At 41.4% G+C, this 14901-nt stretch overlaps 1 protein-coding gene across 1 annotated transcript in view; it reads left to right on the top strand.

Moving 5' to 3' along the window:
* Nucleotides 1-14542, top strand: part of MMRN2 (multimerin 2) — a 20984-nt gene extending 6442 nt beyond the window's left edge. The window contains exons 2-7 of the mRNA XM_009893032.1: nt 6301-6423; nt 7666-7772; nt 8540-8608; nt 9854-10027; nt 11122-13014; nt 14040-14542. Coding sequence (XP_009891334.1) covers nt 6301-6423; nt 7666-7772; nt 8540-8608; nt 9854-10027; nt 11122-13014; nt 14040-14428 — 2755 coding nt within the window. The 3' untranslated portion in view covers nt 14429-14542. The remainder of the gene's footprint in view (nt 1-6300; nt 6424-7665; nt 7773-8539; nt 8609-9853; nt 10028-11121; nt 13015-14039) is intronic.
* The last annotated feature ends 359 nt before the right edge of the window (nt 14543-14901 follow it).

Raw genomic sequence — 14901 nt, 5'->3', positions numbered from 1 at the left:
AGCTTGTTAAGGTAAACCAGAAACACATCAGCCCGCTTAAACCCCAGGGAAAGCCCGGGTGGTTCATGGGATGAGTCAGGGGAAGATCCCAGATTCGGCCTGGGAGGGAGTTCGACTCATCCTAAGAGAAAGACAGAGAAATATGAGAGTTTCTGCTGCCTGATTGTTAACACAGGTTGCTGGCTGCTTGGGAAGAGCTGGGGAATTCACTGACAGACCACCAGTGATCACTCGCTGTCTGCTAATTAAAAACCCGGCGGCACACTGCGTTCCCTCGGAGAGCCAGAGCCTTTTTCAACAGCTGAATACCTTCCGCATTCCATAACAAACCAAAAGATATGTCTGTCTTAAATCTGACTAGCATAGTCTTAGTTTAGATTAATTTAAATGTGATATTTTACCTCTGTTTTATTGAGGCTGCTTTTTCTTGTCAGTGAGAATTTTGCACTGAGGGAAAAGCAGAACATAGATTACTCCATAGCTAATGCCTCAGTCTTTTTCTTTTTTTTTTTTTTTTTTTTTGTGCTTCGACTGGTATAAGCCAGGAGTCATTCTGCACAAGTTAATGGAAAATCACTTGATTAAATTAGGAGAACACAGTCCTCTATTGTCATTTTGTAGCACATTTAAGCAGCAATAATTGTGCGTCTGGTGCCTTTTGCACTGTATGGAAAAGGAAAGTGTCACGGACCTGAAAAGTTTTGCACTCTGTCAGAGGTAGACACAGGAATGGCTGGACAGGAGTTTTCCAAGTAATTATAGAAACTGGCTTCCTTGAGAATAGAAACCCAAGGAAACTGATGTGAAAGACAATTCAGTGGTACAGCCAAAGGAATAACAAAACTTATGGAAAAACAACGTCCTGAAGTCCTGAAGCTTTTGTTCAGGCAAAAATTCCACTGACCTAGGAAGTGTCTAAAATTATGCATTGCAGTGCCAGTCACGAGAACCTGTAACTAAGAAAAATAAAGCATCTAAGTACCTAGCTGAGCTGGGGGACATTATTCACACCGACTGTCATGCTGTGATTGTCAGTGTACCAGTTTATGAGAAAAGAGACTACCCCGTATTCATTTGAGCAAAGTGATAATTACTGCAGACCAGCTATTTTGCTTTATCTCCTGCTTCTGTGGGTTTTATTTTGTTATAAGGCAGCCCAGAAAAATCCTAGAATCAGAGATAGAACTGCCTGCATTTTCCAGTGTTTCAGTAAAAGAAGAAGTAGTATCCAACATAAGAAAAAAAATAACCATTGATCAGCTCATAGTTTAAATACCTTAAAGGTTCAAATAAAAGGAGTTTGAGCTAACCTGAAGTTGCTGAATCTTATTTAAATACATAATGCCTTGTCATCAGATGTATTGAACCTCAGACAAAAGAACACACTTGCCTCAAAATAAGGCAAAAATGGATTACCCTATTCATATGAAGACTCTATTCAATAAGGAGATTAGAAGAAAGCGTAGAAAAAAACCCCCACCTTGTCTACTAAAGAAAATTATTCACGATATTTTTTTTCCTGGTTAAAGAAAAAGGATTAATTAGCTTGGAATGTAAAACAGGAAAAGCAACTGAACAAATGAAACATCTGTAGCCCTGGATTTGTTCGAGTTCCCTCAAGTGTTGCTCTAACTTGCTGCATTGTTATAAACTTTACCATTCACCAGACTGGCGAGAAAGCTCTTCTGCTCCCCTTGCATGAGCAACTTCTTTCTACTCCTCTCTCCTTGGCAGCAGAGGCTTGAATCAAAAGGGAACTGTGTTAAAGAGGATGGAAGCAGAGGGTGCTAAGTTGGTTATATATTCAGTGAATGAAGCGACATAATTACAAAGCGGGGAAAAAACACAGAAGCAGAACACAAAGCTGCTGTGTTCCAGCTGAATAAAAAAAGTGCTATTTGTGAAAGAGCAGCTCTTTGAAACTTCAGAGCCCGTTTCAGAGCCCACTGGTGCCACCAGAAGTAGTCCCGCTCGCCTCACTGAACTTTAGATCAAGCCTTTGTAAGGCTTTAAATTGTTCCACTTAACATTAAAGAATGACATATTTTCCCCTCAAGGTTAATACAGTGAAGGAGTATTTTTAGTAACAGGTATCAAAGTTTCCTTAAAGGAAGCATTTGACAAGATGTGCAAAAAATACTGCAATAGAAGTTTCACCTTTGGGCACGTGTATCTAGATTGCAGATGTGAAAAGCAGGCCTTATTTATGTATTTGATGAAAGACTAAATTTTGATAAGCTTCATGGAACTTGAAGCCACTAAAAGTTTTTGTTATTAAAACCAAAACATGATATCATGTAGCACTTCAGCTCCATGAATAAGCTTGTAAGATCAAGTGAGGGAGAACTAGTGAGCAGATACTGAAGAAAAATGGACACAAAGAAATGTGACCACCATTAAAGTAAGTTTTTACTGAGTCTGTCGAATTCCCCTTTTTTCATGCTATTCATTCTGCATAATTCTAACAACTGTCCAAGTAAGCATCAAGTTGGGATCAACAATTGATTCAATTTCTGATACAACATGGGCCCTTTCTGCAAGTGAGAAGCCCACCAGATACCTCCAACTCATTAACAGGTTTTGAAAGAAAATCCTCATATTTTCTATCAAATTTGTGTGCATATTCACACGTGCCTTATAGCAAAAGTACTTACAGTCATTCGATGCCACATTCTTGCTCACACACGTGTTGATGCATGTAAACATTTGCCTTAGATCTGCATGGCCTACATAACTCTAAGGACTTGTTTGGGAGCTGTGTATGGTGGGAAAAACAAATCAGCCCAGATGATGATTCACGGGGCGTGGATGGTTTTCACTAGGAAAGAACAAAACACTAAAGCCAAAGGATCCTATTTTAAAAGGAGGTTTCCACGCTGAACGCAGATGCCTGCCTGGATCTGGCAGGCATCCCGTGGGCAGACCCAGGATGCTGCACCTCGCAACGATGCCAGCGAGCTCCAGCAGCAGCACCGGGGTGATTTATTTCCCCACAAAAAAAAGAGCAGAGAGAATTTGAGGGGAAAAAGCTACTCCCAGCTGTGGTTTGCCAGGTATACGTGAGAGGACAGCCTAACGGCGAACACAAAGAGGGTCTCCGATTCAGAATTTTTCATCTTGTAGGGACCACCAAAAAGCGATGCAGCCTTATAAAGCCTGGCGGGCACACGCACGCCTCAGAGGCAGACGTCAGCCCAAGCATGTATGTCGGTCTGCAGGCTTTAACCGAACCTCCTGGTGACACAAGCAGCGTGTTTGACTCTGGAAGAGTAATGATTTCATAAAAACTTGAGAATTTGTCTTCTGGTTCACTCCCACAGGAAAGAACACTCCCATTCCCAAAATGGGGAAAATTCCCCCAGTCCCTTGCAAAGGCCTTAAAACTGCAGCTCACCAAAACCAGCTGTTTTGGCTTGAAATCACAACAAAGGCGGCAGCAGCCTGCTTTCCTGTTCTGCCTTCCCAGTGCCGCAGTCTTTGCTTCATTCCTGCCCCTGCTTCTCAGAAATAAGGAGTTTTGCTTCCATGGGTGTTTGCTGAAATCACAGTCACGTTTTCCTTAAGAAACGGGGCAGCAAAGAAGGCTGTCTGTGTTCTGGCAAGCCTGGTGAACTGTTCCCAGCTAGCCCAGCCTGTCTGCTCTTTCCTCCTGAGGTTTCCAGCTTCCTCGCAGCTTCCTCCCCTTCTCCTGGCCGCTGCGGCCACAGCTTCTGCTTTTGTGGAGAACTCAGTTCCCCATTGTTTCTGCAACTCTCTCAGAGGGGCAAACTTTTTCCATAGATGCTGATTGTCAGAGATTTGGTTCCTGTGTTCCCATTTAAAAATATACAGCCTAAAGTTCAGCTATTCTTTATCAGGCACAGCTCTCCCCCTCACAATGCTCTGCTCCACTATAACACAAGCTCCAACAAACTCACCGTGTACAAGAACCCCTGGTCTCTCCAAACACCCCACCTGACACGAACAGTACTGTATAAGGTCTGATATTACTTTTGTTCTGAGAAACTAGTGTTGACTTCTTAAGGGAAAGGAATCTAATAGCATGCATAATGGCCTACAATATGATTTGTAATTTTTCTCCAGGCTTCATTTAAGCAGATATACTGCGTATATTAATGCCAGCAAGCTCTAAGGCTCATAGTAATGGCTGTGACTATACCAGAGGTAGAACAGCAGACCCCCAGAGATGCTAGACAGAGGGGGGGAAAATCCCAAATTGTGTGAAAATAGCACCTGCTCCCTTATCAGATTTACTCTTGGGCGTTCAAACTTTGCAATACTGAATTGCCAGTAGCTGTATCAGGAAGATATAAAAATACCATAGTGTCCAGTTCTTACCATGGGTAATGCAGCTGTCACATGGACATCTAACGTAACAGAGTAGCTCACTTTTTGAGAAGCAAGTGGTTTCCAACCAGGACAGCGAGTTTCATGGCAACTGGAAAGCTGTTTGCTCTGCAGGTGCGTTACCCTGAGGGAGCGATGAAGGCCTCAGACCCCTTTTGCAACCGATTTCATGCTAACCTTCCCTTCTGGAAAACAGGACTGTGATTTAAACTGTGGAGTTTCCTGTTTTGGTTCAGAAGAGTTAACAGCTCCAACCCAGCGAGCACCGAGGAGTGTTTGAAGGAGCTGCAGGTTCTGCTGCAAGGGGAAGAGCTGGATTTTGTGGGCCCCTGGGGAAGATGGAGTCCCCTGCAGCCTGCCTGATGCCCAGGTGGCATGGGCTGTGGAAGGTCACTGCTTCAGAGCCCAAACCACAGAGGCTGAGCTGGCAGAGTCGGCGTGCCGTTCTGAGTCCCTTGTCCCTCAAAAACTGCATCTTCATTGGAAAAGAGGAACTAAGTTCAATCCCCACTTCCGTTTCCCAGGCCAGGAACCAGTCAGGTTAACTGTGTTAACCTGGTAGCCTGTTTGGACCTGTCTATATGGAGACAGCCTGGAAAGTCATGGTGAATTAGCTATAGCAGTGAGGGTGGTATATATATTTTAGTTTCTCTCTCCCCGCTACTCAACACCACCTTTTCCCTAAGGAAGAAGATTAGCTTGTTTTAACATCAGTGTGTTGTTAAGTGGTATGTTGCAACTTCCTAAAGGCCCTGTGTGCACACAGTTTTAGAAATAACCATTTTAGGTGCTCTCCTACAATAGGCAGGACACATAGCCAAACTCGTGTAGAACACAAGGCCCTAGACTGCCTTTAAGACAGGTTGTCTGTAAAATACAATTGCTGGTTCAGGGGCTCTTCCTCTGAAGATTTTGTAGCCAGAGGTAAACAGTGAGAGAGCAGGGACGCCTCGTCTCCCCAGAGCTTCTCTGCCCAAATAAAGCCACCACATCCCTTTTCTACTCATCTCCATCCATAGAGAATGGGAGAATCCTTTGGTGCTTAACTGGTGAATTTCTGTAAACACACTATCTGAAATAATGTGTTGAATATGCACATAGTTTATGAACAATAATTGCAATGCTAATCATAATTATTTTCTTCATTTCCCATTATAGTTATCACTCCTCACTCCCTGTCGCTTCTCGTCTTGGATTTTAACCATCAAACTTCAACCAACAGTACACTTCCATGTCTCGACTTTAAGCTCTTGAAAAGGAAGAGGCTCGTCTACACTCTGGGATTAACACATGCCTATATAATTCTGACTTGGAAAATTTACCAGACTAGTAGAACTCATTTGTCCTTGCTAGAAGCATAAAACTAAAACCCAAGAAAACAACCCTCATTTTTCCAACATTCTTCTCCTGCAAGTGATGGGAGAAATTATTTCAAAGCTAGTCTAATTAATAAAATCCAATCAGTCACTATATAATCTTGAAGATGCCATACTTAGGAAGACACTGATTATTAATGGAGTTTATGTTGGATTAAGTTTTCAGAAGCAGACTGCCTCAACCTGATGAGTCAGTCATTAGGCATCTGAAATGGCAACATGCCGAGAAAGGCAATTTGACATTTAAAGTGACATTAACCTGCAGGTTATCATGGGTTGGAAATTTCTCCTGCTAAATGAAAGGACTGGAAATGGAACTAATGCATCAAAGTTCAGACAATCAACCCTTTTGTAACAAACTTAGATAAACATCCTAAATGAAAACAAATGAACTAGGAGTGGAGGGAGAAGCTAGCAAGCATTTTCCACTTTCCTCACCACCCAGCTGAAAAAAAAAAAAAAAAGGAAAAAAAAAATAGAAGGCTCTTCTGCATTTCACTCTTCCCTTGGCACTGTTACAAGCAGAAACTTAAAAAGACCCATTTCAAATTCCTTTCCCATGTCTTTCTTCCACTAGGAACTGGTGTTCCTTCACGCAGTCCCGGCTGGTAACGTACATAGAAGCCTGCATGAAGGAGAAGTACATTGTCAATTCCCAACAGCCCTGTCCCAATGGAGCACCAGACTGCCAGAAGATCATGTAAGTATCCTAAATAAAACCACTGAAGAAAACAGAATTTGCTCTGGAGTACCTAAATGGTATTTTCAAAAGCATTTCATGACTTATTTTAAGAAGAACTAAAGCATCAACTCAGTTTAATGCCAAAGTGATGTAGGGTCTGATTTATGCACATAAGGTCATCAGGCATTTAAGTAACCTGGGAGAACAACTGCCTTTCCAAGCCATCAAGTACAGGACTACAAGGTGATTAAAAGATTTTTCAAATCTTCCCACATGTTTATTCGAAAAAAAAAGAAAACCAAAACCAGAAACCATACCTGTTCCATGATTTTCAGATTATAATACACATGTATAACTTAAAAAATCTCTGCCTGTGGCCATCAGTGAGACCATTTACATGGCAGGAGTTAGCGACATGCAATTGCCCAGGTGCTTACTCTGCTTTCAGAAGGACTGGCTGCCCAAAGAGTACTGGTGAAATCCAATAGTGTACCTTAAGGTACCAAGAATGATACATTTTTAAAGTTGGGAGACACTGAATCACAACGCACCGTTGAAGTGACGTAATATTTAATACTCACATGTTTTCACATCTATATGGTTACTTGACTGCAAAAATGCTTTTGCTATTTGTTAATACAATTCATTTCTCTTTCTCTGAAAAACAACAAAAAAAGTTTCATGATTATTTCTAGCACAGTTTTTACCAAATTTGTATTTTGCTTGGTACCAGAGACATTTTGGAATATTTTTTTAAAAATAAAACTTTCTCTACAACTCAACAGAGTATTACAGAAATCCAAGCTCAGTCCAAACTTGATTGCAAAGGACTCCATTACAATAAATATTAGTTGCGTTTCTGATAGTTACATAAATTTGCCACCTGTGACATCTCTCAGGGTTGCATCAGATCATTGCCAGTGTGTTTGGAAAAAAATCTCTACCAAAGAAGAATAAAGCGTGAGGCAGACCACTGGAGCCCTGCTCACTGAATAGTTACAGTCTGTCTGCAAGTAAGAATTTGCACACACCTCCTGTTGTAGACAACAGTCCTGAAAAGCAACTTTATCTAGGGGGGAAAAGATTGCTGTGGACTCCCTAAAGCAGTGGTACAGTTTATGACAAATTTCTTAATTGTGTTGTGCATTAGTCATCTAGGACACGCTTGGCAGCGGGCTGCTGCTGGAGTCAGTGAATCCACCCCGAGTGACAGCAGCTGACGATAACTTGCACTCTAACACCCAGACCCTTACTCCCCAGGTACAGGACTGCTCTGAAGCCAGTCTATCAAGTGAAACAGAAGGTTTTGAAGTCTTTGCAGTGGAAATGCTGCCCTGGATTTATCGGCAAGGACTGTGAACAGCATGGTAAGGAAACCTAGAGAGCAAGCGTGAGAATTAACGAATTGATGCCAGTCATGATGGCAAGAAAAAAAAAAGTTTGCCTACTTGCTTTTCCTTTTTTTTTTTTTTTTTAAGAATCGATGCCGTATTTTCTTTGGCCTGCTATGCCCCAAATCACTGGTGCCTTGAAACAAGTAGTTGTAATTGGCTGCAATTAGTAGCCAAGAGCATTAGCTACTTATGTTTCTGTTTGTAGCACCTTTGTTATCTGTACACGTGGAGAAAGGTATTCATTTGCCATTTACCAACTGCAGGGCTTCTAGTTTAGTCTCTCCTTCATTACACTCATTCACCAAAACCAGCTGCTCCATCTTTATCTCCTCATTTGTACAGCATCACTCACTGTAGTTGGTGCCATCAGAAAGTTCAGGTAACTGTGGAACAAGGAAGGGGAATTTGCAGATCTTTTGACAGACCCACCAGAAAAAAACCCCAACATATCAGCACATACTTGCACTAGACTAATTTCTTAGGAATGATAAATCAGCATGAGTTAAAATCTCACCCCTACTGCATAGTATTACCACTTATGCAATGTTGTATGCTACTTCTGCACTGTAAACAAGGGAAATTCTCCAGACACGACGTTCTTTCCCTCAGCACCCTGCAGTGCAGAAGCCTGTCTCCACATCAGTCACGCTACACCTGAAATAGCCCTGCAGTGCCTTGCTAAACTGTAGTAGTTTCTGCATCTAAACCATTTTCACAGATGTATTACATCTCAATTGCAGATCCCAATGTTATTCTGGTGCCCGGAAATCAAGCTCAAGGACGGGAAGAGGAGGAGTTCTCAAACCACAGTATGTGCTTGAAGTCGTTTTGCTTGCCATTCTTTTGCATCTCAGTCACAGATCAGAAAAAAAAAGATGTGCTTTTCGCTGAGATTTTAACAAGATAGTCCATGGACAATATTTCTAGTGAAAGCATTATTTGGGAAAGCTTTTACACAACTACATTTATTGGCATAAATGAGGGCTCTTGGTGTAACACTACATGAATGCTCTACACAAAGCATCCAAGAATTTCGGAAGTTGTATGCTGGCTGGCCCTCAGCGATAACCCGCGAGAAGGGCAGCTGGTACAGAGCTGTGGCAGGGATGTTCAACCCCTTGCTCTGCTAAAAGTGGATTCACAGGAAAGCACACCATGCTCAGAAGTCTTACCAGAAAAAACAATTTATTAAAAATGCTGGTTTTAGAGCAGCTACCCAGTAGCTTTGAGATTATTATTATGAGGTACCATAGATTCGTATCTCATGCACTCTGTCCTACCAACCTAAGCATCCAAGGAGGACCTTTCCTCACCCTCTGGGGAAATGGTGTGGCTCACAGTGCTATTAAGTATCTTCTAGCGATTGGATTTAGGGCAGTATTGCAGCCCTGAAAGGGAGTCGTCTTTACATTATGCTCTCAGCACTGAATGAATAAGCAGTTGCTTTACAGGACTTAAGTTTATAAAACATTGGAGTGAAATGTCAAAGGTAACCCTGGAGGGCAAGAGGCCCCCAGGGTGGCACAGTTGGGATATACTAGTTTCTGCAATTCTCAGCATACGCTTTGAAATCTACAGCTCAAATTAGCAGGTGTTTATTTACAAAAACATGTGTTAAAGGGCCTCTCAGCCAGAGTCAGCTACAACACTTACACCCTGCACTTCTGATTCCTTAGAGAAACACCTCAGTTGCTCTTTCATTCTGGGTTGCTAAACCTTGCTATCCTTTCAGTCAGTTGGCTTGAAGGGAGTTATTATTCCAGAACATTTTTCTGGTATGGGGAGATTTTAAATGAAGAGTATTTTACTGCCATCATGGCTAGCATGGCTGAAGTTCTTCTGTTAATATTTAAATATATTTTCATCACTGTTGAAAAAAATCTTTGCAAAGGCACCGCAAGTTTAGGTGCTATAAATCAACAAACCCCCTAAATGGAAGTGCAAAGGTTTCAGAGCAAAAAATACACAGGTGTTCTCAGAGGTCTTGTAGGAATACCTGTTGCCTGGTCGCCGCACTCTGTTGCATGACTTTGTTTTTTTAATCTTGTGATTAGTGTCAACATCTGTGGAGTCAAGAGAAATGTTGGAAGTCACTCAAAATCATGAGGCTTTACTGGATGATCTTCAAAGTGATATTCATCAAGCAGTCAGCAACTTAGGGGACTTACAGAGAATATTTGAAAACAACGGTACAAGCATGGTGTTAGAAGTGAACCAGAGCAATTCAGGTGAGAGGTCTGACGCAGAATTATCAGCCTGACAATAGGCCCTGAAAAACCACGCAGATCGGAAAGAAAAACTGAAACCAACAATACCCTGATATTCCTCGGTCTGCTGGTTGTTTCTAAAGAGGGCAAAAATGGATGCAATTCTAATACAAATGAATGAGCCAAATTCAAGAGTAACTTGGAATGGGAAATGAGATGAAAGGTAGATTCCTTCGCACTTTTCTGGAATTTCAGAATTTGCCTTAACCACAGAATAGAGGTTGCTTATTCTTAAAATTTGTTAGCTTACTATTCTGCTTCGATGGCGTCTTGTCATCTATGTGGATGCAGAGTTTAGGTTTGGTTTCTGTTTTCATACTCATGTTATATACTCTGATGTGTGCAATATCAGACTGGTGTATGTAAAAAAAAAAAAAAGTAACATTCAACCCTTCTCTGGAACTTTATTCCTGACATATATAGGAGTGGGGGAAAAAAGCGCTACCAAATTTGACCTCCTGATGCGAGCCATTGGCTCACAGAAACATTTTCTAATGATACAGACCATTGTCCTCAGTGAACTTCAAGGCACTCAAGTTTGCACATAATAGTTAGAAATCAGGCCTTAATATAATTCACACATAGTGCAGATAGTTCAGAGGTTTTTCAAGTTATTTACTTCCGGCCTGGAATAGCCAGCTGTTAAGATACTGTATAACTTTGTGAAGCAGAAGGTGCATTGTAGAAAGCTTCAGAAAAAGAACAACATTATGAGACAGTCAAAGAAGCAAGAGCCCATCTGCTAAGAACTGGGCAGTTACAGCCACCTACAAAACTGCTTGTCCACGTGTTTCAAAACGCAGTATTTTTATGACTTCGACAGGGCAGTCAATACATATCTAAGCTATTGTCTGCAGACTCAAAGACACAATGTGCTTCACAGTAACCTTGATTTAAAATTAGGCTAGTTCTGCAATTGTCAAAATTTATCACAGTCGCAGTTACTCCAGAAATATACATAGTTGAGTTACCCTGGCCAGATTAATGTGTGTTCCAAAAGCAGAATTTAAATGTAATTAAATGATTATTTTTTTCTTTTTAAACTGTGTTAACAGATCTACAGGAAAGGCTTCTACAGCAAGTTTTGTTTCCCCATGTGGAGAATTTTCTAAGGAAACATTTTAACCCAATGTGGGCAAGCTTCAACAGAAGCTTACAGAACCTCTCGAACATGGTGAGAAATCTGTCCCGTGACGTGGAAGCCAACAAGAAAAGCATAGAAAGATTCCAAGAGAGCACTGTGCCCAAGAAGGAATTCCAGGAGCTAGGAACAAAGTTTGAATCAAAAGTCCAAGAAAACATAGTGAAAGTTGATCAGGTGAAAAGAGACATAGAGAACCAATTGCAGCTGCAGCAGGCTAGGATTCACTACAACCTCACCATGATCAAGGCGGATTCTGACACAAAGCTCAAGAAGTTTCACAAGATACAGCAGTCCCATTTCTTAGCTTTCAACAGCAGCATCGAAAACATGAAACAAGAGCAAAACGATCTTGAAAATAAATTTGAGACTTTGAAAAAAAATCTAACAGGACTCTCCTCACATCACGGTCCCAAAGATGAAAACACCCAGTTAACCATCAGACAAATAAATGACATTCTAGCAGGGCATGCAAAGCAGATTAAAGAACTTTACATGGAGTCAGATGTGGCCTTTCAGAATATTGAAGTTTTAGAGAGGTGGTTTAAGGAGTTAAAAAAAAATATCTCAAAGTACAGGCCAGAAGATCTTACAATAACTTTAATGGAGAAATCAGTTATTATGGAAGAAAACAAAGCAGCAATGGAAAGGCAGGTATCAGAGCTCAACTACACTGTCTCAAATCTTCGGGAAAACTATTCAGATCTGTTGAGGTACATGGAGGAATGTAATTGCCAGAGAATATCTTCTGACACTGATGTTCTGGAAGAAGATATAAAGAACATCACTTATTCCCTTGAAGGCACCCAACCAAACTTGAAGGACATGAAGCACTTAGAGTCAGTTTTCAGAGATCTCTTGAGGAATGAAATTGAAGAGCTCTCCTCAGCTTTTCCATCTATCCATCAGTCCCTTAATCTCCGTCAAGAAGAAAACAGACAGCTTCAGTCGCAAGTTATGGCTTTTTCAGAAGACATAGGCTTCTTGAAGAAGAAAGATGAAGAAATTCATCGACACATCAAGTATCTCAACAGTTCTTTTGGCTCTCTTTTGGAAGATGCCATGCGGCATGAAGCAGCACTGGAGGCTTTACTGGGAGAAGAATTTATGGAAGTCTTGTTTGAAGAAGATCCTAGTATCCTAATATCATCAGTATTTCAGCTGCAAGAATCTCTCAGGCATATAGCAGATAAACTCCAAGAACAAAATGTAACTTTAGAATCTCTTATGAAGAGATTTCACCTCTTGGAGAGAGGTCAGCAGAATAATCATGATGCTCATGCATCTCCTAGGCATCCCAAAGAAGAAACGCAGACAGCGTCTATTCTAGATGAAGTTAGTAGTCAACGCAGCATCATAGAACATATGGAACCAAACTATGAGGCTGCCAAAGATGACTCCTTGGATAACTCAGCTTATAACGATATCATGACTCTGAAGAATGATATCAAACACCTGAGCCTGGCAATCAAGAGGCACGAATCCAGCTGCAATCATACAATAGCAAATGTAATTGAGCCACTCAATATTTCTGTGGAAATTCTCTCAGCAGATTTAGCAACCATCAAGCGGAAGCTGGAGGAACATCTGGCGATTTTTAAAAAGCTATTTGGAAGCAATGAAGAATTAGCTGCCTCAAATATAACTCTGGATGTTACAAAGATTCAGTCAATGCTGACCAGAAAAGGGAGAAGGCAACAGAAAGGTCAAGACAAGCAAAGAGACAAGAAAAAGCCAGAGAAGCACAGAGAAAATACGCAAATGATGAGTGGAAGAAATACAGTGCAGACAGAACTTCTGGAAAAAGGTGGGTTCTTTTCTTTTACTTGCCCATGCGCAGGTCTAGCTTCTTTCTGGGCCCTGCTGTAAGGTCCAGACACAGAGCATATCACTTGTGAGACCTGTCAGTATCTTGTGGGATGCTGGAGGGAGAAATTCTGACATTATTTACATCCTCCCATCAAAATAAGCAGTTTGAGTGAGAACCAAGTTGATACACTGATGCACTTTGCTCGAGGCCAATAAAATTACACCCATTGTAGCTGCTGAGAAATTGGCCTGGAACTAATTCAACTTCAGATGTTTAGAACAAATTTTGTTTGCAGATGCTCACGTTAACGTAGTAGCAGCTTTTTCTTTCGAAGCGGGGAGCGCTAGCCTTCCTGCTCTTGCTTCTTTTTCCTCTGTTATTTGAGCCTGGCAGGAGCGTACGCAAAGCACCAAATCCTTCCTAACGTGGACAGATAATTTAAGCAACCTGCTGTAATTTGCACAAGTGGAACAGGGAGGACTGCCCAGAGACCACACTCTCCCTCTTATGGTTAAGCTTCAGAGTCCAAGTTTTCAGCTTCTACTTTGCTGTGACTGGTCGGTTCCCTTTCCCTCTAAACACGTGGCCATAAGCACCTCATAATTACACCCACCACAGCTTTAGCACTGGCTTTTATGATTGCAGCCCTTGTTGTGGACAGAGAACATAGAGCAAAAATCAGCCCCTTTGGGCATCTGTGCTGCAAAACTGTAGTTAAGACTGAATGAGCAGAGAATGTATTTCAAAATAATCTATTTTTAGGGCAGTAAAAAAGTGCCTTTTTTTTTTCCTCTCTTCTCCCTGGGTGGTCTCAGCCTTATACTTTTCCAAGAGTAGTGGTTCAGGTGTTTCCAGGGAACCATTTGATCTGTTCCCAGGCACACACCCATTTCAAGCATTTAGCTCTACAAAGGAGGACACAGAAATCAGGTCTGATAGGGCCTCATCTTATCTCCCACCCTGATGAACCTGGGGAGAGAAGAGTGCTCATTGCTAAAGTTCTGTTCCTCTTTCTTTTTCAGACTCACTGGTGGCATTCCATGTAGGATTCTCAGAAGGAAAGGATAAAGAAAAAACTGTGAGGTTCAATAAAACTTATCTCAATTACGGCAACAGCTATTTCCCTGAACATGGCTACTTTAAAGCACCCCATAAAGGTGTCTACCTGTTTGTCATCTCTGTGGAGTTTAGTTCAGGACCAGCACTAGGACAACTCTCCTTTAGCCGTGGGTACAAAAGAACTCTTTCAAGCGGTCAGAGGAAAACGCCAAATGGAAACACCATGACTACTTTTGCTATGGCAGAAATGGAGAAAGGGGAGAAAGTATGCTTTGAATTGCTGCAGGGCTCTGTAGTGAAACGGAGTCCGCCTGGGACAACAATGGGTGGATTCCTCATATTTAGAACTTGAATAGTGACATTTTGTTTTATTGATATCTTTCCATAGATGCAATGGATCAATTCACTATTGCTTCATCTGTGATGTATTCAACCCTACTGCATGTGTTTAAACATAGCACTACCCTAGATTTGTCTTCATGCTTCTTTTCTGGAAGTGTTTGGCTTTTGATTAGTTGCTTATGAGCAGCAATGGGATTTTCTTTCAAGTGATGAGCTAATGGTTTGGACTCCAAATGTATCAGCACACACATTCCCAAATCCTTCCACTGTGAGAACTGCACCTAATTAGGAAAAATGTTTTATGGGACTTTCTTCACTTACACACAAATAATTTCTCCTTTTCCCTGTCAAAAGAGTATTCTGCCATGGCAAATACCCCCACCACTGGCAAGGAAGAGATTTTAGGAAGGACTGTATATACCAACTGTCATACTTTGTAAATAGTAGCTTAAAGCCAAGAAGCCAGGACAATTTTAACTTTTA

The sequence above is a fragment of the Charadrius vociferus genome, unplaced genomic scaffold, assembly GCF_000708025.1.
Source record: "Charadrius vociferus isolate BGI_N301 unplaced genomic scaffold, ASM70802v2 scaffold429, whole genome shotgun sequence".
NCBI classification, from domain to species: Eukaryota; Metazoa; Chordata; class Aves; order Charadriiformes; family Charadriidae; genus Charadrius; species Charadrius vociferus.
The sequence above is the reverse complement of the archived record's forward strand: the minus strand, read 5'-3'. Positions and strand labels throughout refer to the sequence as shown.